The following is a 25,287-nucleotide window of genomic DNA, read 5'->3' on the forward strand; positions in this document are numbered from 1 at the left end:
GGTTTATAAATGGTATTTGTATAATCGGAACCGATAAAAAAAAAACAACTTGGTAAGGAATAAATTACCCCATAATTCTGAGCCCAATGGTGGAACCTATGTCCAAATTAACCCCGCCCTCCCTTCTTGTGAGGCTGTTTCTGGAGTCAAACCCACGACTACTAAGTCACAATGGAGCAACCTTTCTCGTGCAGATTCTTTGCTGGCAACATGAAAATATTCTATTGTCTATCTCTAACTACTGGGACTTGCTTCTCCAATCCCACACGGTTCAGGCTAGCAAACATTTTCAGTGAAAACTTTTCATCTATGAAGACATTAAATTTTCTCTGTAATAGTCAGAATTTGTACACTAAAAAACTTGGTTCGACAAGCTTCATTGGAGACCTTAGAGTACAGTACGTGACGAATCCATGTGCAGCTTAAACAAGGATCTCCATAATCAATTTTGACAAAACCAGAGTTCCAATTTGTGCTATATCCCTGATGATTTTCAAATTTTCTTGTGTTTAAGTAAACTATCTCATTCTGGAATGTCGCCAGGGAAGTCACCATCATCCTCAGTAGTCTCAGTCACTGTATGCGGGAATAATTCTTGTTGCGGATATATCTTCTCAAAAAGCTGCCACAAAGATCAGAAGCACTAGATTAACAATCAACATTAGGAATACAAGTAGCACTGCTGGTGCTTTTGTTGTTTTTATCAGCAACAGAAGAAAATGCTAAAAATTGATATGCTCAAATCTATTATATATATATAAGCTAGATTGCAATCACAAGTAACACCCACCACTTATGCATCCCATTTAAAAGAAATTAAAGTTACCATCAAGTAAATGACTCAAGCTTAATGTCATCTACTTGGACATTCAAACAGCTGAGCCACCTTATTTGCAGATTGTTCGAGTCCCAGAATCACCAAACTGAAGCCCTAAGTTGTCAAGATATTACCTCTATAGAGGTATCATATGAGAAAACTTCTAAATTAAAGGTTGCTAGAAAATTTTTATTGAGTTTAACAGTATAACCCTAATGTAGCTCTAGGGTAGCCACAAGAATAGTAATTCAAGGGAAGCATAAAATAAGGGTAAATTAGAATTTTGGTAACTAACATTTAGAGAAACTATGCCTAGGGTACCTCACATTACAAAAAGTATGTTTGGGTACCCTTTTGTGTATTTCCAATCTTGCCCATACCACCACCTCAGAAAACACTTCGACTGTTGCTGCCCCTCCTGCCAATGCTCTGATGTCTGCCACTGCCCCTGCAACCTATGCACCAACCGTTGTGTGGTGCTCTGCTTTCTGCCTCTGAGTGCTGCTGCACCTCAGTGATCCCCAGCTCAATCTCTCTCTCCTCCATGACTCCTGCACCCCTGCCCTCTCTCTCTCTCTCCCCCCCCCCCCTAATGCAGTGATAACCTCAAACTACGAGAATCCAGTGGGAGATCAGCTTGCGACAGGATTGCAAGGAAAAAGGACAAACCCTAATTTGAAAAGAAAACCAATTACAGAATAATACGAGGTCCGATTGGGCCAATAATCAAGTCAAAGTGTCTTTTTTAGTGTAGAAGAGTTTGGCAAACTGTGATCAAAATCTGATGGTCAGATTCACACTTATGGAGTAATCCTACTTGGGGAAGTATAGCTCAACAACTTCACAATCATTGGAAATGAATTGGGGGGGGGGGGTTTCAAACTAGTGATCAATTAAGGCTCTAACATTTGAATAACCGTAATAGAAAGTAGGAACAGAACAGCCAAAACAGATTCAGAAATCTGAAGATTTAACAAATCCGAGTTGCAACAGGATTTCTAGTATTAATTGGGAAGTTCAGATCTTGAAACTGTCACAAGATTCAGAGCTAATAGCAGAACAGATAACTGAAATCAGAATTCAGAGATCAATTTTAAAACAAGAGATTTGGAGAAATCCAAGTTTGAAGTAGGAAACTAGAATACGATGGGAAAGAGAGGAGTTTAAAAATAGTTTCTAAAACCAGGATTTAATAGGGATGAACACAATTGAAACTGATATAGAAAACAAATTCATTAGAACAGTTTATGGAATCACCACCAGGGGAGCCTACTAAATCACCACAGAACCAGAGGCAACAAGCCAAACTCATTACTCATTCATGTAGAAGGCTGTAGCCCCTTACAAAATTAAATAGAAGACTCAAAACCCAAAAAAGAAAAGGCCTAAACCAATCCTGAAGTGAATACGTAACTTAAACCTAGCTAGGAAAATAAAATAATAAGGGAAAAAGACTGAACAAAGGCTTGACTCTTAGAGATCTGTTCCAGCCTAATTAAAACACTTAATAATAAATAAAATAAAGAAATAGGACTCTAAAAAGACTAACTAATAAAGTAAATCCCATGTTCATTCCTTCTACCCATATTTAAGGCCATTAAAGTGAGCCTACAAGGCTTGCAATAATAGCAACACGTTGGACCAAAGACCAAAGATATACAAAACCTAACCCAAGGCTTATTTACACTAAAATAAGCCCACTTCTACATCATCTCCATTCTGCTGCGACTCCCACACCCCTGCCTTTTGCTCCCTCCCGCACCCCTCCCAACATCTCTCTCTCCATTCCTCCGTGACTCCCACACCCCCGCCCTTTGTTCCCTCCCACATATCCCGCTACCTCCCGCACCCCTGCCCTAAACGCCCTCTGTGCTCCCTCTCTCCCCTCCTCCATAACTCTCGTAGCACCCTTACCCTGTTTCTCTCTCTCTCTCTCTCTCTCACCGCTCTGTTTCTCTCACTCCCTCCCCTGCTGTCTCCCCACTATCTCTCTCCTCCCAGTTCAACCTCACATCTCTCTCATCTTCTCTCTTTCCCATGGCTGGGGGAGGGTGTCATGGCAGTCGGCAGATCAGCCAGAGAAAAGAAGCTGAGAACAGAGGAAAAAACAAGGTTTAAAGTATCCTTCTGTATCTGCTGCCACTAACAGATACATATCTTATTTTTAAGGTACCAATATGGTACGATACCTACAAAATTTGTATTAGTACATGTAAGAAACTATACCTTTTATATATAATCAATTGATTGCATTTGTCTAGTCGTATTTGATTCTCCTTTTTATACATTATATATTTTACATATTACTTATTTATAGTGTTTTATGCTTCAAAGCTGTATTTTGCAAACATCCCAAGCATTTCCATATGTTACTTGACCATTTCATACATATCTAGCGCATAGTTGTCAAGGCAGCAAAGCGACCTAAGGCGGTGGAAGGATGCCTAACCGCTTAGGCGACAAGGCGCCCGCCTAGGCGTTGCCTAAGCACCCAAGTGTTTTTTTTTTATTTCCCATCTTTTCTAACATTATTTAGTATGCTACAATATATACCTTATATCTTAAAAAATCAACATTAAGCCACAAGCCATAAAAAATCAATATTAAGCAACATCAAGTCATCAAAAATCAACATTAAGTCACATTAAGTAATCAAAAATCAATATTAAGCCACATAAAGTCATCAAAAATCAACATAGAACTAGAAGACAGCAGAACTGAAAAAGCTAGCTATTGGAAGTTTGAAACAATCAAAACATACATTTGGTTTATACTGTTCTTAGAAAATATGATCCGATCAATAAGTAATTAAACTGCTCTCAATTTTAAAAAAATGTTCTTGTTCTCTAAAAAATTTGATTGATCAAATGATTTTATTTTTACATGAGACTTTGTGTATTGGGTAGAACACAAAACCAGTTTTCCAACAAATCGAAGATTGCTTAAAGCTGATTTATATTGAAGGAGTTACGTTCCGGTTAAACCTTATTTAGTGTGTGTGAATGCTATCAAAATCGCTTTGAATGAAAATATTTTTTTAAATATAAAACAAATGAATATTTTACCGTACTTTGGCTTTTTAGCAATGTTTTACCATATTAAGATTTATGGAATTTTTAGATTTGAGAAAAAACTCAACATTAGAAAGTCGAAAATTTCACCTACCGCCAAAAATCCAGTAATGTAGCCCTAGGTAGGACAAGTCCCACTAGGAACCAAGGTACTAGAGTTATGTAATAGGGCTGGCCGAATGGGACAGATTTGGTTAATTAGGGCAAAATTAGGGTTAGGAATTAGGGTTTGAGCTAGGGTTTTATTTAGTAATGATGTGCAGGTTTTTAGGAGTCTATTGGTGTAGGTTTTAATTAGGTTTGAACAAGAAATAAAATTCAGAAATACTAGGGTTAGGGTTTTGGGTTTTGGGAATGAAAGGAATGAAGGGATTTAGGGTTTCTAGGGGGAATCAGGTCAAAGGCTTCTGGCCGAGTGTCACAGGTGTAAGGGAGGTGGCTCGGTTGGAGTTTGGAGAGGTTTGGCTGGCTGGTTAGGGCTGGGCAGACTTTAGGAGCTTTAGGGTTTAAGGGAGAACTAGGGTTTATAGAAGGATGGCTGCAGATTAGGGCTAAACAAAGGAATTAAACAGAACAGATGTAACTTACTGTATTGCAGATGTAATTTGCAGACTTAGAGGTAGTAGCTTGAAGATTTGATAGAACCTCCTGACCTTCACAGTGCAAGGAGTCGCAGGAGTCCACCCACCCTTCACCACCTTGAGTCCACAAGGATGCAAGCTCGCAGAAGAGCAGAGGCAGCAGCACGCAGGCAGCAATCTCAGATTGAAACAAGAGTTTTTTATGCAGAAATTAGTGGGGGAGCCTGCCCACGATAGATGTATTATAATAAAAAGAGGGGCCAAAGGGCCTTACAAATAGTCAGATTTGAACTAGGAATCCCAGTTCCAAATCCTAGACATAATCCTAGTCAGATTAGGACTAGTGATGCCTCATCTGATTCCTAATTACAATCAGCATACTTGTACTCAAAATAGGAGTGCAAGTTTGAACAAAACAAACAAATAAAACAACCTATCCCTCTAAAATCGTGGAGGGAATAACTAAGCCACACTTAAGTAATTAAAGGGATAAAAAGACTGTTTTACCCCTAATAACTAAAACACACAAAAAAAAAAAAACCAAGTATGGGAAATAAAGGCTCCAACGAAATTAAAGAACAGCCAAGTCATGGCTTCGGCTTCTTCTTCCTAGTGCTTGGATCTGCATCATCCAGTTTTTGTTCTTGAACTAAGGGGTTGATATTTTATCCTTTTGGAATTTTATTTTTTAACTATTTATATTGGATTCAATTAGGGGGATATTTGCTTATTTATGAATAATATCTTAAGTAAATGAAATATATGTATTTGGCTTACTTAAATGATATTTGGCTTAAATGAGTGCTAGAACCTGGTCCGATACCAATTAAACCAGTGCAAAGCGCCCTACACTATGGCGGCAGTCGCCTAGGCCCCTACAGATCCGCCTAGGCATCGCTTGACAACTACGATCTAGCGTATCTTGCATCCCTCCGGTATGATACGATAGGTCTCATAAAATCACCCTTCCAACACGATACCTGATACCGATACTTTAAACCTTGGGAAAAAGAGTGTCAAACATAATATTTATAGGCAAACTTGGAAATATAAAAAGAGAAGGTTCCCCAAACATAACATTTATGAAACGTGGGATAACCCAAACATAATTTTTGAAATGTGAGATACCTAAGATCGTAGTTTCTCTAAACGTTAGGTACCCCATCTGTAATTTACCATAAAAATAAAAAAGGGAGCAGCTTTTGTAGATGGTGGTCCAAAAAAAAGGAACCTTCGGAAGGACACCTAGTTCTGCCACGTGGCAGGTTGGATGCAGCTGAATTTTGTGGATTAGAAGATCCCAAGGTCCCTACTCACATGTTAAGATCTAAACCAAACAGAGTTGGCCAAGTGGCAGAATAGAGCTCTGAAAATCCAGGACCAAGGGAGGGTGCATGCCAATACATGCATGGGTGAAACATACAAGCGAAGATGCTGATAAATGGAAGCGTATACAATTGAATTTGATTCTAAATATTTGACATGTGGCCAATCCATATCATTCCCTAGATACCAAACTGTCACAAGTACGAGCCATGTGGCAAAACTTGGTGGACTAACCAAAGATTAGACCATCGTGCACCTTTTGCCTATAAAAGAACTAAGAAGGCATCCATTTGGGTAAATTAGGAAAGAGAATAGTTGTTATTTATGTCTAGAAAGGGTAAGACAATGAAGATTGGGGTTCCTCTTGAAATATGGGTTAGGGTTGTTACATTTGATGGATTGATGATAGATGATAAAGATAAGCTACGGTTATGGCCTTGTAGGAAGGTAGCATTTTAGCTGAAACAGGTCCCCTTATAAGCCAACAGGAAGTGCGAAGTATGGGAAAACAGTTCAGTTGACTAGGTGGAGATGCCACTGCTTAGTGTTTAAGAAAGGTGGACTAGCATTGGAAGGGGCATCTTCAGTTCAGGTGCTAATGGATGATGGCCGTATGGTTGAAATATGTGGGAAGAAATGCTGGTCATAAGGCAAGAGTGGGTGCTCCAAACACCCCCCCCCCAGACAAAAAAGAAAGAAAGAGAAACAAGTAAATCGCTATGTTGCAAATCGCTATGATGCAACAGCAAGGCTGTTTTAGGGATGAGGGAGCAGACAATGGATGTGAGTTGGCAAGGTTTACAAAATAGGAAGCTGAAGAAGAGAGATAAAAGATAAACCTGAGATTTCACCTCAAATTTTCTTTAAATCTACAAGCAGCTCACCAGTTTTGAGGGAATAAGGGACACCTCTTCTTATAGCTCAAATTCATGTTTGGGATTCAACCTTTCTACAGTTACTTGTCATGATCAAATTTGTCAAAGCATTAGGCGATTCAAGGCGTTCGAGGGCCAGCTTCGTGCTTAGGCGAAAAGGCGCCTACCTAGGCACCCTAGGTGCTTTGGTATTTATTAATGTTTTCTCGTAAGATTTATCATCATCTCAATCTTAAAATGTCCAAAAAAACTTTGAAAACCTTACTAATACATTAATTTTTTACTCCTGTTGCTTTTGGTTATAATAAAATAGAATATTATTTACCAAAAAAAATAAAATAGAATATTAATATATAATAAGATACACAAATATCTTATTAAAGAAGGGGGAGTTTAGGGCATTCTCAACGTCGATGCATTCTAGAAGCGGGAACCGGAGGGCCAGGGGGAATAGCAGAGCAAAACACCACTCGTCCTCTTAGAAAACTGTCCTACGCACAATGTTGAAAGAATCGTGACACTGTGGCTGCCCATTCTAGATGAGGCTGCAACAGCGTTGAAGGGAGTAGCAGTGGTACTAGAACTCAAATAGGTATGCTCTCTCCTCTTTATTTTTCTTCTCTTTTTTCTTTTATGGTAGCGATGATGGCGTGGCCGCTGCAACTGCTACTGCTTCTTCAATCTTCTTTTTCTTCCTCCTCCCCTCCTTCCACCTTCATCTTCTTTTACTTATTACGCTGTTGCTATTGCTGCTCTGGCGCTGGTAGCGGCAATGTTTCTATTGTTGTTTCCTCCTCATCAGGGGTGGGGGGAGTCGAGTTGCAGGGGTGAGCATGTGCTGCCGACACCAAAGCACCTTGGACAATAAGGCGACAGCTTGCCTTGGCCCAGATTTTCCGCTTGGATGCCTAAGTGGCGCCTAGGCGACGCTTTGACAACTATGGTCATGATGGTTCCAAATTTTGACTAAAAAGTCCATATTTTGGAAAAATAATTCGGTTTCAACAAGAGTCGAACAAAATCCTAAACAAAACATAGGGAAATTTTGGCTCATTTCTGTGAAATATCGAACATGGACGGAATTTCGACGCATCTCAAGCTCCCCCCCCCCCCCTTTTGCCGGAGAGCCCCAAAACTGCTAGAAAACCTCATTTTTTTTGGGCGAAATCCTTCATTTTTCTGTTGAATCAAAGGCTTGGGGGTCAATTGAGGAGCATCCACTTCTCCACTTCAACAATTGAGCAAATTAAAAAATTCATTTGGTCAAATTTCCCAATTATAGGGCTGCTATGATGGACTTTAAGAGATTTTTTTTTTGGGTGAATAAGAATTTCATTACGGCCCCGAGGGGAAGAAGGAAAAATAAAAAGCCAGAGGCCAGCAGAAGCAACAAAAGAAACATTTGATAGCCCCCAGAAATCAACAATGAGCCTGTTCCTTGGGGTGTCAGAACAACAAGAAGAAGGAGCTAGTGATAACTTTGCTTTAATTTCAAAAGAAATGGAATCCCAAATCTTCTGATATGAGCGAGAGTTGGAGGTCCATTTCCTGATATTGCGCTCCATCCAAATGGTTGAGAGTTGCACAAAAAGCTAATTTGCCGACTGAGTCGCAAATAGAGTGGCCAACAAAGGTCATGTCAATCCAGATCCATTCCCTTAAGAAAGGGAGGATTCTTCTGCGGGAAGGCCAGCACTTGGACAAGACTCCTTTCCAGATGGCAGTAGCAGTAGGGCATTCAAAGTAAAGATCCAAGTCTTCAATATTGTTCCAGCAGAGGCAGCAAGCAGGAGAGACTAAGATCTATCTAGAGCGAAGGAAAGCCTGAGTTTGGAGGCAATTGTTGAAGATTGTCCAGGCAGTGAAGCAGTGACGAGGGATGTGATGCTTGAACCAGAGAAGCTTGCGCCACGGGGCCAAAGGGCCATTCAGACGGATGAGATTCCAGGCAGCCTTGGATGAGAAGGAGCAAGAATTGTTGGTCTTCCAAGTAACACAGTCACCTCTAGATGTAGGCCTTCTGGTAATAGTATGGAGCTCATTCCAGATGAGACCGAGGGAGGTGGAGGAGGAGGGGGGAGGAGCCCAGCCAGCTTGATCAATGATGTCAGTCACTAAGGAAAGTCTGTTGAGACCCGAAGCATAAATGGTTCTCGGAGTGACCAAGTGGAGAAGAATTCCTATGGGGTGCCAGTGGTCCAACCACAAGTAGGAGGAAAGCCCATCGCCAATACTGGAGCGAATGACTTGGAGAACCAGATGACGGTTAGCAAGGCTCTTACGCTAGACCCAAGAGGCATCGGATAAGGTTGAAGCAGTCCAGATAGAGTCCTGGAGAAGAAGACCTGAATATAACCAGTCAACCCAGATACTTTTCTGCTTTGAGGCTATCTTCCACATGAGCTTGATGATACCCGCATAATTCACTTCTTTTATCCTACGAATGCCTAGACCCCTTCTTTTATGGGGAGACACACAGCTGCCCAACTGATAGGATGAACGAATCTAGCTGATTCATCGCCCTTCCAAAGAAAAGAGACCATGAGGGACTCCAGAGATTTAATAACAGATTGAGGGAGCCCAAAGATGCCTGACCAATATATATAAGACGATTCCAGAACTGATTTGATGAGAACCAATCTGCCAGCATAGGATAGAAGCTTGCCCTTCCAAAGCTGGAGCCTCTTCCAAATAAGATCAAGCATATGGGTGCAATGGTGAGCTGAGAGTCTTGCCGGGATCAAAGGGAGGCACAGGTATCTGACTGGAAGGTGTCCTTCGAGAAAGCCAGATTTCTCCAGGAAGGCTGATTTGTCTAACTCTAAAACCCCCGCAAAGAATAACAGGGACTTGGTGGGATTGATGCGCAAACCTGAGAGCTTATGGAAGTGCTGGAGACAGAGCATGATGGACTCAAACGAGGTAATCGATGCCTTAGAGAAAAACATCAAGTCATCAGCAAAGGCCAAGTGAGTAAGCTTGAGAGCTTTACATTTGGCCATCGGAGAGATAAGCATCTGATCAGTACTAATCTAGATATCTCTGGAAAGAACTTCCATTGCCAAAGCAAATAAGTAAGGGGAGAGAGGACAGCCTTGACGAATGCCCACTGAAGCACCAAAGTAGCCTGCCGGACTGCCATTCACCAGAACCGAGAACATTGGGGAGGAGATGCAAGAGGTAATCCAGTTGACAAAGACCATAGGAAACCCCATCTTGATCATGACCTGAGCAATAAAATCCCACCTGAGCGAGTCAAAGGCCTTATGAATATCAATCTTCATAAGGATAAAAGGAGCATGGTTTTTCCTGTCAAAGCCTCCCACAATGTCATTGCATAAAAGGGTGTTGTCCGCAATATTTCTGCCAGGAATAGAGGAAGATTGGTTGTCACTGACTAGCGGGTCCACAACACCTTTTAGTCTTCTAGCAAGAATCTTGGTTATAAACTTGTAGAGCAGGTTGCAGAGGGCTATGGGCCTGAAGTCATTCATGACATTTGCCCCTTCCTTTTTAGGGATGAGACAAAGGAAAGTGTGGTTGATGCTCTTGATCTGACTGGGATTGAAGAAGAAACTGTCAATGGCGGCAATGAGGTCAGTTTTGCTGATATCCCAGCAAGCTAAAAAGAATCCCATGCTAAAACCATCAGGGCCCGGAGCACCATTCACCTTGAGGGAGTGGATAGCTACTACAATTTCCTCTTCATTAGGAATGGCACACAAAGAAGCATGCAGCTCTGGGGCAACAAACTTGTTGAGCAAGTGATCAGGGATGGGGGAATGATTCACCTGATGGCTAGTGAATAAGTCTTTAAGATGCTGAACAGCCAAGTCTTTGATGCCATCAACTGAAGTGACTTTAAGAGATTTTTTAGGCAGAAGATGATATAGCCATCATATGTCATGAGGTCCGAAGCCAAACTACCACTTTGGGTGTTTTTTTCCATTCTTATGATTCAAACAAGAGTAAACATTTTAAATAGGCAATCCATGAAGTTTCAAGGAAAAATTCCAGGTTTTGGTCATTGAAATTGATGAAATTTCAATGGGGTTTCAACCATTGTTGCTGAAACATTTCGGTTTCTATGGGGTCGAAATCCAACTGAAAATCGAAATTTAGAACCTTGATTATGACACAAAATAGGAAGTACTTGCCACAACTAGCGCAACTCTTACTAACACTATAAGCACTTCTAGTAGCTCTAGAAACAGCGAAAGATAGCCATTGAAAGCCCCTATAAAACAACAAAACCCTGGACCCACAATTCGACTAAATCCAAGGCCCAAAAAAGACAGAAAAAACCCTATAACCTCCAAGGACTTACACTCTTCCCAAATCCTTGATCCCAATTACTTCACACATTTTAACTTAAACAACCCAGATCTTGCATGTGCCCCACAGACCAAAAATCCTTAGAAAAGCCTGCTACCAATCACCTGGAAGCCTGCAACAGTATTATTCTCCACAACAAAATCCTCAAACTGGGTTAGATAGAGCCCAACCTCAACAGGAATCTAATAGGGTTTACTATCTTCAACATATAACTGCTGCCAAGATGCCAGACAAAACTCACTCCCAGCTCTCCCATTTAACCTATGCCATAGGCATCAACCCTAGCAGATTTCTACTAGTAGATAAATGCGAACACTTATTAACTCATATATAAGACAGTAATAGGAAAACCTTTATGAACAATGATGAATTATTTTCAAGGAAGGAAGAGAACAAAAACAAATAGTGCTTTATCACAAATAGTCAAGGAGACATCCTCACTTCCATAAAAATGTAGTGCTTTGTCAATCTGTCAGATAAAGATAATAAATAAAAACTAACTTGATTGGTGTCAAGACTCATTCACAAGCTATACATGGGACACCATCCAATAGAATATCATTCAATTAGGAAACATGTAAAAAATAAATGAAAAAGGAAGTACTTATCAAGAACCAGTGATAAGATACCTTCACCGTTGATTCTAAGAGGTCACTATAGTCCAGTTTTCCATCTGGCATAGGGCACAAGTTGATTGCCTCCGATGAACCCTGCAATCACCCAAGGTTTGGACAATAAGTACATGTAATCAAACTAATTGAGTCTCTCATAACATGAGCATAGTCAGGAAATTTGCATTTAACACATACTGCTCAAAAGTTTCCCATATTTTCTCAAAATCACTGGAAACAAGGAACAATTAAAAAGTATGGATTCAGAGCACCTAAACCTAGGTCCAGGAAATTTTGTTATTTTAGGTCTCTTTAATGAAAAATCAGTTAAGGTTACCCTGGCCATTCCTCACTGGAACATGCCGGCTGCATTAATGTCCCATTGAAACAGGAAGCACATAAAGATCTTCAGATCATGAAGGATACATGGATATAAGCTACTACAATTCCACAAGAATAGAATTTTCTTAACAAGTTGGAATATAAAAGCCTTGAAATTAAAAAAATATGAGTCTCAAAGGCAGTTGGTGAGAAACAAACCGTTTCCAACTCCTGAATATAAATTGCATTCCACATCAAAGTGGGCTTGGTTTCTCCTGCTGTACCCTCAGTTTCCACAGAGGCACTACCTTCACAGTTTTTGGAAAGGAAACGTGGAAAAAGAACATTCATGGCTGCTTCTAACAGCTCCTTTCCTTGAGCAGCAGCATCGCAAAGAGACGAAAGATACAAAACAGACCTGAGTGGAAAGAAAGTTAAGTAAATGATATTAAATTCATGGAAGCTTAAGTAAAATGGCATGATCGAAACAAACAAGATAAACCATTACCTAACATTCCATGCTAAATAAGGCCCAACCATCAATCGGTGGCTTGACCAATCCTACATTGGCTTGAAAAGGACTTTCTAAACAATGAGTTGAGCTAGGTTTCTACATGAGAAGGTGACAAGTGAAAGCATAGTTCAAAGACAGTTTAGTTTTTCTCTGAAGCTTCAGGCATCTGAATCAATCAAGATATGACTATGTATATGAAAGTGCCTTATCTGTCAGCAAACATGACACAACAGGACTATCATGGATTCAGATTGGATTTGAGACAAAGTACGTCATACTATATTCTGGAGAGCTTATCAAAGGTTTTGTTTGTTTCGACGGAAAAATATTTTCCACAAATTTGATTTTCATTTATGGAAGTTCTTTGTATTTCTGTTCCATTTCCTCTTTTTTTATTTATTATTGTACATGACAAGGAAGCACATTTAAGAGTGGTTCAATGAGGAAAAGAATTTCATCATATGACGGGGTTGGTGTCCACCATAGGTTATACGTATATCATGGATCAGTTAGAACTTGAAGATGGATCAATTCTAGTAAGAGAGAATAGGTTCACAGCAGGAGGAAGAAGAAGGAGAGAGAAAGAAGAAGAGAGGTTGAGAGAATCTATTATGTGTGTTGAGTGATTCTCAACACACATGTTAGCTTCATTAGTTAACTTCTATAAATTACACAGACCTCCCTAGGGAGGTAAATGGAAATAAGAAAAAAGAAAGAAGAAATACAACTTAGTCATGTCTCATAACAAGACAGTGACAGAACTACCCTTATACAAAATACTCTAACAACTCTAACAGGATCAAGATGCCAGCACAATTTTTGGAAAACAACTTCAAAAAATTTAAAATGGAAGTCATTTTCCAGAATATTTTGTTGTGTTTCAGTGAAATAATATTTTTTAGACCAGAATTTTCTTTTCCATTTAAGCAATTCCAGGAGAATATTTTCCATCGAAAAACAGAGCCAAAAGCAATTCTCTGGTTGGAATTTGGATTCAGTTCGAGTGATGGTCCAGTTCTTACTTCTTAGGGTAACCAACCGCAAGATGATCCTCTCTCTCCCAAGTTCTGTGGGTGATCAATCACTTGGAAAGCCATAAGCAGCAAGAGGCATTCCAGTGAAACAGAGGTCAATTTGATAACCATTTTATAGTCATAATCCAAACATCATAGATCAGACAAGTTTAAGCAACTAATCATTTTATCTTACGATGTTAATACATCATCTCAAAATCATGATACACCACCAAATGGAACTGCTGGCTCAAACACCTCTTTTTTAATGTCAGGGAAATTTCACTAAAAAAGTGAAAAAGAAAAGGGGATTGGGCTCCTCTACGACGCAGGGGTGCGCCGCACATTTTGTGGCGCTGCACCACAGCTCGCCACGTGGATGAGCTCCCCTTTGGATGGCCTGGACCGAGTTAGGAAAGCTGAGCATGGTGCACATGCGATGTACAAAGGATTTCTGGATTTTGAAATCTGGATTTCCAGCTCGATCCAGGCCGTCCAGAGGGGAGCTCATCCACGTGGCGAGCTGTGGTTCCGCGCCACAAGATGTCCGGCGCACCCCTGCGCCGTAGAGGAGCCTGACCCAAGAAAAGGTCCACTATGCTTTACATGCCCTTTAATCATATCCACACATCCACGATGCCTTTAATCATGAAATGAACTGCTAACCCCAAAGGGGTTGCTCAGTTGGCAAGGACCAATACCTCACAAATAAGAGGTCATGAGTTCAACTCTCCTTGGGGCCTAACTATCCAAAAAAAACGAAAAATGAAACAAACTGCTAAAACAATAGTGCTCCAATAGTGTTATCTTGTGGCTCCGACATTCAAGTTTTGCCTATACATGGACATAGTGGTCACATGCGTGGGATCAGAGATGCATGGTCCATATTATCTGTGTCAATCATATAGAAAATAACTTTCCATTCTCCAGCAAAATTGCAGCAATAATTTAATAGTTAAAAAAAAAGAAGAAGATAATGTTGTTGACTTACAAGCCTGAGGGACAAACAGCCATGTTGCTACCTAATTGGAGGGCTCGAACCGATGTCACCTGCTCAGGGAACAATGCTGGCAGGACAGAAACTCCAATAAATACTTAACCTTGTCTTTGGAAGAAAAATAAAAAATCTAAGGCACACAATCTTACATCTAGGAGGAAATACCACCAGCAAATTTGATAAATCTGGCTTTATGGAACCTCTTATTATACAAACTCCCCTGGCCACTTTCCCATCAATGCCTTTCAGACTAGAAACTAAAGCATATTCATGCTGTAGATTTGAGGAAGGGGACAACAATGCCGGTAACCGAACTGTAAAGGATGGATCCATAACTAGTTCATGGCTAAATAAGTCCTGGCCAGATGCCAATCTAACACCTTTATAATGCTTATTTTCCTGCAAAAGTTTCAACAGAAGACAATCCAGAGTTTAGAACCAAAGTGCAGATTCTTAGTAGAATTTACTGATAAGCTTCTCAAAGAAAGAGTTAGAACATATGAGAAAAAACCTGGCATCAGTTGCAACAACGAAGAGATCATAGAAACAGTTTGCTAAAATATTTGGACAGAGGGAAGAGAAGTGGCACCAAATTTTAAGTTTAGGAGTGGATATTAGGGATCCAACGGAATTTGTCCTCAGCATTAAACAAGTAGACTAAGTATTGTGAAAATTAGGACACCTCAGATACAACAATTTTTTTACAATTGCATCCCAGCCCAACCTTGCTAAGCAAATACCAAGCTTTCAAGGCAAAACCAAACCTTTTCTTATTTTGATTAAATAAAAGCAAAACATCTATTTTCCTTCACCAAGAAAGAGAAGGAATATAGTGAAGGAATAATAACTTCACTCAGAAAGAGAAGGAATATAGAGTCCAACAAACCCACCAAAGGGAGAAAGGTCAATAACCTCCCGAAATATAAAAAAGAACCTTAACACCTCATAATAGGAAATCATAGTAGACATTACTGATAAGCTTCTCAAAGAAAGAGTTAGAACATATGGGAAAAAACCTAGCATCAGTTGCAAAAACGAAGAGATCATAGAAACAGTTTGCTAAAATATTTGGATGGAGAGAAGAGAAGTGGCACCAAATTTAATTTTAGGAGGGGAAATTAGGGATCCAACGGAATTTGACCTCAGCATTAAACAAGGAGACTAAGTATTGTGAAAATTAGGACACCTCAGATACATCAATTTTTTTACAATTGCATCCCAGCTTAGCAAAATACCAAGCTTTCAACAAAACTGAGTTTAATTCAGGAACTTGGTGCTATGACTTCACGGACTGTGGACTACTACTCTTGGTTGAATGCTATCTTTGATCCCTATTCTACCAGTTTGTACGATGGCTGAGTCTAAGGCTCCTTTGGACAATGTCCACATAGAAATAACCAACATCTGGTATCTCAAATTACACGTTGTAGTCTCAGGTAGTTCTGGTTTACATCCATGCTAAGGGGAAGTTGAAATATCTTACTGATGATCCCCCTTCTATTGATTTTAAAGATGGTACTTCTCTCACAACATATGAAGACTGGATGTGTGAGAATTCCACACTCAAGATATGGTTGCGGAATAGTATTGATCCTACTATCGTGGCCAATGTTATGTTTCATACTACTGGAAAGGGTGTCTGGAATGATCTGAAGGAAAGTTTCTCTCAGGAGAAACATATTTCTCGAACTTTATGAGTTGTATGAGATGTTATTCAATTGTAAGCACGTTGACAAGTCCTTGAATGAATATTTTTAGCTTTTACAAGGGCATTATTGAAGAACTTTAGGTAACTCCACTCTATTTACTACCACCACTCCTTGGATCATTGATTCCGGCACTTCCTCTCACATGACTGGTAAGGCTAATTTATTCTCATCTGTTACTGAACTTCGACAGTCTTCTCCACTCATCCTTCCTGATGACTCCTCTACACAGATGACAGGTCATGGTACCGAGAGAGAAACGCGATAGAAGAAGGGGGGGGGAGAAGAAGAAGATTCAGAATCCTTTTTGTTTTCTCTATTCCATCATTCATCCCCCTCAAAGAGGCTGCAGTAGCCCTTTTAAAGAAAATAAGTGTCTACATACTTGCTGTCGGGTGGTTATAACTTCCCACCACACTACCACTAAAAATGAAAACTCAAATACATGCAAAACAAAAAAAAGAAAGAAACTGCTCCTGTAAAATAAACTGAAAAAGCTAACTACTCTACAATAACTGAAATAAAAACTAAATGAAGGGCTGGTAGGGCTTGGGCTTGGGCCTGAGATGGTATCCCTTGGAGTATCGAATTGGGCCTGGGCTACGGCTAGTAGGAGCAGCCCCCAAATGTCCTGCAGCACAGAATCTGTCCAATGATTGGAGAACATGTAGATCTCCTAGTGGGGAAGGCATTTGGACCCCAAATTTGGTGTGCACTTGGATGACTCTACCAATTTTGAGCTCCATCCAACTTCATTTGGTATGCCTACTAAATGCAAACTTGGGTCTAGTCTGCTGTCAGGATAAAATTGGACCCTGAAGTTGGGGAAGATTGAAACCCAACTTAAAACATAGATTTTGGACATGAAATTTGGTGTGTCAGACTATTGTTGAGTGTAGTTTAATCCTGGAAAAATGGGGATTTGTTTGAATTTAGAAAGTAGTAGTTATTACATCATTCCATTACTGGGCACAGATTTTGACAGAATCTGTACACCAAATTTAAAAACATGAAATAATAATGAAAATTGAGATTTTGGATCTGGTTTTTGGAGGAGTTTATGACTGAAGTATTAGTTAATGAACTGTAAAATTTGGGGATTTCAGCAAATTCCTAAGACTGTTACCGATAAACCCTATCAAGGGGGGAAAACTGAAAATGTAACATAATATGGAAATTGGGGGTATAAGTGTAACTCATTAAATTACCATATTGAATAGAGTATCTGAGGATCATTACATATGTATATAGGTAACACTTGTCTGATTGGATGGTCGACGGAATCGTCGTCGAGGTAAGTGGAACTTAGCATGACTACATCTATGTACGCTTGTGTAATTTCAAATGTGGTGATATGTTTGTATCATGATTGTATTAAATGATGAGATTTTCATTCATGGTGTATTTGAGAATGTGTATTATGTGAAAGCTATGATATGTTGGACTGTGAACTATATATACATGGTATTGGATTTGACTACGACCCTATCCAATAGAGGGTTATGTGTTGGATTTCAGCCCCGTGTGCAGGGTGCCATAGTGAAGAATGATGTTAAGTGCCTCAGCTAGCGCCAAGATGCCCTGCTGGACCAAGATGATGCCCACCTAGGGTGGTTGCATGTAGCCTCGCCTAGCCCACGAGATGCTCTGCTATCCATGGGATGCTCCATCTGGAATGGAATGTATGTAGCTTCGCCTAGCTTACGAAATGCCCTGCTTAGCCATGGGATGCCCACCTGGGGTGGAAGTATGTTATGTGTCACCTAGCCCGCAGTAATGGCTAGCTGGTCAATGCGTTTTCTAAGGATGCCTCACTCATGTGTATGTGCGGTGGCTGTCAGTCAACCCAATAATTTGTTGGTACTTGATGGACGGAATATGCTTTTTGCATAATTTACAGAATGTTGTAAGTAATATAGATATGCTATGTTCTATCTTATTGGGCTTTGCAGCTCATTCTGTTGTTTTCTTTACAAATCAGCAAAGGAGGTTGGCATAGCTCGGATGGAGTCTCTGTTGAGCAGACATGATATTATTAGATGACTTTATTTTATCGTATTTCAATAGTTTATTGGAACATATGTAATAATTTAATTAGTTTGAATTTTTAATTGTCACCAGACATTTTGGTTGTGACCTTTATTTGTTAAGGGAATAAGGGGTCAATTGATAACCTTTGGGGTTACTTTATTTATTTATCAGAATTCTTTAATATTGGAGTTTTATTTTGAAAATTTGTTGTCCGAGTTATGCGAAGTGCATTGGGAAGATCAAAGTCTCAAGATCTTAACCCTAACGGGTTTGGGTCGTGACATGGGGGATAAATCTATGCGTACTCCAGAATTCACCAAAAAAAAATGGATGTGTGTTCATACCTTGTCGAGGAGCACAGATGTCACTGGCATGCGCATGACCTGGAAAATAGAATTTTGTCATTTTAGATAGTTAAGCTCAGATTTATTGTTAGCTACAATAGAAATATGTACTACAAAAGACAAGAAAGGAGTTCATCAATGAATAAATGCCCTGCAAATGAGTAAAAGCTACAAAACCTACAGCTCAATACAATAACAGACATAGCAACTGAAGTAGGAAGGACAAAAAATAACTCAAACCATCAACAATTACCATCAGCAAACTTGTTAGCAAACATTTTTTTATTTTGGACAATTTCAATCACTAGCTTATTTTCACCTTTGACCTTCCTCAAATTGGGACTAAGACTAAAAAGCAAGCACTACTGCTTTTATTGGGTCAGTGCCTTGTGAAAAAGCGGCTCACAAGAAAGATTTTTCATTTTTTAACTACAAGCAGAAAGAAGTTCTATAAAACTCTGCTAGATAAAACCTTCAGACTTCAGCTTCATGAACAACCTTGGGTCACAAGAAGGGAGAGAACAGAAAGAAAGAGTCATAAAAATGACTGCAACAGAGGGCACATGATGGAGTTGTTATGACAGGAAATGCGCAACAATAAATTCAGATATTGTATCCTTCCATTATAAGGAAGCGAAAGACACATTAGAACCTCTAGATCCATCAAGAGCACACCCATGTAACATATAGTGACTCCTCTGGTCCTTAACGACAATGTTTCAGTATCAATGTTAAGTAAAAGCATCAAATATTCCAGTCATATCAATTAATGCAGGTGTGCTACTCAGGTTGGCTGGCCAGGATTTTGAAAACACAGCCCAGCCCAAGTTAACTTAACCACAACCCAGCCCAGTCTGGCTGGAATAGCTCAACAAAAAAAATTATAAATATATTCGCTTGGAGAAAATGTTAGGCAAGATTCAAAACCAAAAATGTTCAGGAGGGCTCAGGCTTTTCGTGCCCAAGTTGCATCCTTAATTCAAAGCAGGCGCATAATAAAACATTGGTCTCTCAAGTGATTTAGTACAGAAAGCAAATGACTTTCTTAAAACATTCAAAGGCAAAATGCAGGAAAGTGTAATTCTCATGATGCATATCCTTATCCCAATCATTTGAGCAGTACAAGGCAAAGTATCTTCATTCTCTAGTCTACCAACAAAATCCCAATTAAGGTTACGGAAAAGTTGTGAGCAAATATGTGGAACATAATGCATAAGGGCCTATGCAATTTTCACTCTATAAACTTATGGACTTAACATGTAGTTCCTATTCTTAAAAAGGCTCATACCATTATCAAGATGCCACCAGTATCACTTATTACATACCCATGCACAAGACACTACCAAATCCAAAAATGTATTGCCTTGTATCATCACATTGCCCATCCCTCACCATCTTCGTCCTTCAAACACAGAGGCTCCCAGCCACCATCGAGAAACCAAAGATGGAAAAGGTACATATAGTTGTCACACGGCGTCTAGGCAACCCAAGGCAGTGGAGGGGGCCTAGACGCAAGGCGATACCAGCAAGGTGACCAAGGCGCCTGGACACCAAGACGGTCGCCTTGACAATATGATAAGGCATCTCATGAGTCAAATGTGATTCACTCCAATATTCAGTTCACTTCCAAGAAAAAAGAAAAGATGGCAGCCATCAATTTATAACCAACCACATACTTGTATAGAATCTCATTATTATGCAACCAACAGAAAATATGTTCATGCACAGTGTAATACAAAGAAAGATATGGAAAGAATTCAATTTATAACCCTCCAAATTGAGAATAAATAGCAATAATAATAATAATAATAAATGGAAGAAAAATATGGACAGCCCACCCACATTTCCTTTTGTGGACAGCACACCTAGTTGTGCCACATGAAAAGACGATGTGGCAATGTTCACTGTTGTATATCTAGGCAATGGTCTAGATTAGCCACATGTCAAATTTCAAGCTATAACCTTCATCCTCCCTTGTATGTCCATACATCCCCTCATGGTCCATCCACCCTCTTGGTAGGGTTCTGAATTTTTCAATGCTCTATTTGCAATATGCAAAACTCCATTTGTGCAAAAACTTGACATATCAGCTGGTGACGTTGGGGTCTACTTGTCCACAAAATTTCAGCCTCATCTGACTTGCCATATGGCACAACTATGTTCCGTCTCAATAAGGAAATGTGGGCAGGGCCGTCCACAGGTCCTCAGTCAACAATAAATTAATATTTCAACTTTAGCTATTAAAAATTATTCTGGTCAGTAGGTTATAAGAAACGTATATGACTTGCTCATGTGAAATACATAAATAACAATCTTACAACAGGAAAAAGTAAAGGACTTGTTATTTGACGGACGATACCACAATAAATAGTGTGTGATGGCAGAACTCACGTAAGAGACCTTATTGAGTATTATATAACATAACAGCAAGAAATAATTTTTTTAACATCTTTTAAGACTGAGAGACCAGGTACCATTATGAGTAGCAGGGACCTCTAAACCAAATTGACCAAAAGAAATTCTTCCACCTGAGGTAGTTTGAAATCCAGTAAAAAATCTTACATAGAGGGCACCTTTAACAGCAGCCCGCCGACAAAAAGCTTGGGGCAGCTCCCCTTGGCCATAAATAGGATATATCATTGCCCCCATTGCATTTTGAAACCTGAAACAAGGTACCAAATATTTAGTGATGCAGTTCAGAAGAACATGAAGGCCAGCAGCAAAACAGGCCATTAGACTGAACCAAGAATGAACAAATATGTTTAATTTTGAGTGTCCAATTGGTTATATAGGCCATGGGCTTAGTATTTTTGGGTTTACTTTTGTAATGGGACAATTCTATAAGCCCAAATATTAGGGATTTAAGGCCTATACGAGATTAGTGTTAGTTTCTATTTTAGTAAATTGTATTATTTATTTTAGCACTGTTTTTAGAAAGTTGGATAGGTGTCCTACATTCCAGCCCCTGCTTTCTATTTTGTTAATGTTCTAGAATAGTTTTATTTTGAAGAAGATCAGTTTTAAGGGATTCTCCCTACCATACAAAGTAATGAGATTCCAGGATTCGGAAACCCTATTTGGGTTCGCTATGGGCCCCCAAGATCTAAATGTACCAATAGAAAGAAAAAGTGATGCAATCTCGGGGTCCAAAACCCCTAAATCGGATAGTTATGGGCCCACAAATGACAAATAACTCAAACTGAGAAAGTGATGGCAGTTCCATAAATATTCAGGACAGTTGGGACCTCTTTTGGGAACGAAAGAGAATGAAGGATGTAAGTTGTTAAAGTATCGATGATTCCTGATTGTAATTGGAGTTTTAAATATAAATAAAGCTGGGGGACAGGAGAATGATCAATTCAATCACAGCTTTCTCACCTGTCCCTCTTCTCCATCTCCTCTCTTCACATCTCTCTTGGTTCTGGTACTTTAGGGCTCTGCCCTGCTACATAAGTAATGAACTCTGAGGGGTTTTAAGTAAGATTAATACGTGAGGGGCTTACTTGAAATTAAGAAAGAAGAATTCATCTTCCTCACCACAATAAACAGAAACCCAGCGGTAACCCAACCTCGTTTCTGGTGTAATAGCTTACTCATTCAGGTTTCGATAAGTCTGAAATTGCAGGTGAAGGCCAGAAACTCGATGCACTCTCAAATCCGACTGATAGGCACCTCAAAACAGCAATCAAAGAAGTGATATTGCTCCTACAATTCAGATCTGGTGATAGAACAGAACTCAAGGAGGGTTTCAGATTTGGTTCTCAATACAGAATGATTATTAGGGAACCAGGTTGTGGATGCTAGGCCGCCTATGCGATGGTGGCTTATACCCAAAATACCAAGTCGAACAGTTCTACTATGGAAGAGATCAACCAACCGCTTGGGGGGCTGCAACTACTGCTCAGAACAGGGGAAACAATAATTGAATATTTGAATAACAGGAAAGAAGAAAAGAAAGATGAAAGAATAACAGGGTGTATCGGAAGGGAAAAGATGGAGAGAATATCGATGGGGAAGGGAAGAGAAGCATGCATTGCACTCTTGGCTCCGATATACGGTAACAACCCACTACTTTCAATTCATTCCAATCCAACTGAGAGTCATTGATTGCATACTGTTATATAGAAGCAAATAAAGAAGTCCTAATCTATCGTAAAACTGAAATCTAAGCTTGACTCTTTAACTCTAAAACTGAATAAAGTTGGACTCAAACTCTACTTGTTATTAACAAATCTAAAAAGATAAAGACAAAAGGGGAGAAAAAACAAATTACATATATTAATCCGAATTAATCCAATGTCTATCTGCATCAAATCTCCCGGTCTTAAAAGAACTGAACTCCGTCGAGTTAGGTCGTGCTCCCAAGATACCTTGTAAACCGCTCATCAATGAGGTGGCACATATCTCAACGTAGATGATGGGAACATAACTACAAGAGGAGGGAGAGTAGGCTAACATATCACTGGAGGAGACTGTAGCCGACGAGACATATCTGATAAGGCATGTGGTGTCATCAAGTACATTCGGCCTCCCTGCTTTACCTTGATGGCTTCTGTGCACCATCATAGAGAATACCAGCATGTCGATGCCAAGGTCGCCCTAGAAGAATGTCGTAGTGCACCAACTGGGTGACTAAGCAAGGCACATAGTACTGTAGATGTGCTCGAGCTATTGCAGTGACCTCTTCTCGAGCTATAGGTCCAAAACGTTGCACATGAACCTTCTTGAAAAATTGCTAATATGGACACCATGCAATCCATGCAAAGAATAATTTCATGTGTTGATATGGTTGTAATGACATGTGTCATAGTATGATTATAGACTTATAGTAAGTTGTACATTGTGGGAAGGTCAATAGAGTGGTTATTGTAACTAAGTAATGTAAATGGGAGTGGTTAGACTAGACATGGGAAGGACTACTAGTATTCCAGTAGAAGTGGTAAGTTGAAATGGCCCATTTATAAGTAACCAGAATTAGAGAATATAAGTGGAGCTTCCTAAAACTTCTCTTTGAGAGGGCAGGCGACCTCCCGATTATGCTATATTGCACCAATAATTCCTTCCTTGTTTATCTCTTTGTCTTGTTCAAGATAGGTAGACGTGGACAAGGTGTGCATGTACCACAGTCTTTGGGTAATTAGATAGCCATCCAGATTGTAATAGCAAAAACTAGTAATCACATAGGCAACCACAACAGAAAAACAGCAACCAACCACTGTGCCAATTATATTTCTACGGGATATGGTCAAGCAGCCATGCAATATCTTGTACTAACAAATAGGAGATCATACAATTATCTGTGATTTTATGGATATATCACAGTTTAAACAAGCAACAGGATGATGAAATGAGCAGCAAGACTGACCTGCCAACTGATGAGTGGTAGAGAGCTAAACTCTGTACTACATCTTTTGTCTTGAGAAGATTCTTAGAGACATCAGGGCCATCTTGATCATAATCTGCCATGGCTATTGCATAAAGGATAATCCTATAGGGATTAAATTTGGCAAGTTAGTGACCAATAATATGAAAGGACATACATCAACAAGCACAACAACAAAGAATAAGACTCAAATACTTCCAGATAGATTGTTTTGTGATATTTTGAATTCAAGAATGGCTGCAAAGGTGTGTTCATTTTTATTTTACTAAGATGATACAAGGTCGTTATATTTAATCATATTTTCATTTTTCTTGTACATAGATTTCTTGTATTATAATTACATACGAAGTTCAAGCAATCGGCTCGACTCAGGAGGCTAATGAGCAAATTGAATTCAAAACAGTCTCTACTTCACTATATATCTATACGCAATGTATAAAAGCAATCTATTCAAACGTTGGTTCGCACAATAGAAACAGGAAATAGATGACTTTATTAAGTACAGAAACGAGAACTCTTACTAACAAAAGAAAGAAAGGCGAGGCGATTTGTACGATTTAATCTTCGGTGGCAACCGCTGCTTCTTCAAGAACACAACAAAGGGACTCTCCAAATCCTCCTCCGAAATCCTCCCACGCTCTTCTTTCCTGTCACCGTCAGCACTCACAGATCCAAAATGCTCCTGAACGAGCTTAAAAAACCTCATCAACTGGTTCTTCTCCGTCAATCCAAGACTCCGGTCTTTAAAAATCGCCGCACGAGAATCCGGCACAGTCAAGAACTTCCCATCACCGTCAAGTCCGTAGATGAAAGTCGCATCAATGCTCTTAAACTCCAAGCAATGGCTTGCCCCGGATTTCAGTATCAGATCGATAGCCGAATCGGCACATAACAGAACCCTAGGTCCCGCGAGATCCAAATTGAACTTTCGCGAAGGTCCGAGAGATTCTGGAGATACGTGAGAGGAGATCTCGATGTCGGAGTATAGACGACGGGGTTTGAGTTTGGCGATAACGTAATCGCCACCGTCGTTGACAGTGGAATCTTCCATTGAAGAGGATGATGGATTGTTGAGGTGGGAGTGAAGGAAAGAGGTGAAGTCGTCGAGGGTGAGAGAGCAGAAATGGCTGCCGTAGAAGGAGTTGGGATCGAGGTGGAGGACGGATTTACCGGCTCCGGAAGCCGCAGAGGCGATGACGGATTCCGGCAATCCAGTCCCGACGACGATAAGGTCGAAGGTGGAAGGATCTATGGAGGGGTACGACACGTCTGCGGAGTCATCAGCCATGGCGACGATGACGGAGACAATGAAAGTGAGAGAAGATTTCGCGGGATCGCTTAAACGACAAGTCCAAATTAGTC

At 39.9% G+C, this 25,287-nt stretch overlaps 1 protein-coding gene across 1 annotated transcript; it reads right to left on the reverse strand.

The window, feature by feature from the left end:
* Positions 1-214: 214 nt before the first annotated feature.
* LOC122656951 (rab escort protein 1-like) lies at positions 215-25,287 on the reverse strand. Its single transcript, XM_043851657.1, has 9 exons — positions 24,480-25,287; positions 23,908-24,030; positions 21,105-21,204; positions 18,543-18,581; positions 14,611-14,860; positions 14,456-14,531; positions 12,157-12,355; positions 11,635-11,715; positions 215-622 (listed from the first exon to the last, which is right to left on the reverse strand). The coding sequence occupies exons 1-9, from the start codon at positions 25,211-25,213 to the stop codon at positions 524-526; spliced, it is 1,701 nt and encodes a 566-aa protein (XP_043707592.1). The 5' UTR covers positions 25,214-25,287; the 3' UTR covers positions 215-523.

This window comes from Telopea speciosissima, chromosome 3 (assembly GCF_018873765.1).
Source record: "Telopea speciosissima isolate NSW1024214 ecotype Mountain lineage chromosome 3, Tspe_v1, whole genome shotgun sequence".
NCBI classification, from domain to species: Eukaryota; Viridiplantae; Streptophyta; class Magnoliopsida; order Proteales; family Proteaceae; genus Telopea; species Telopea speciosissima.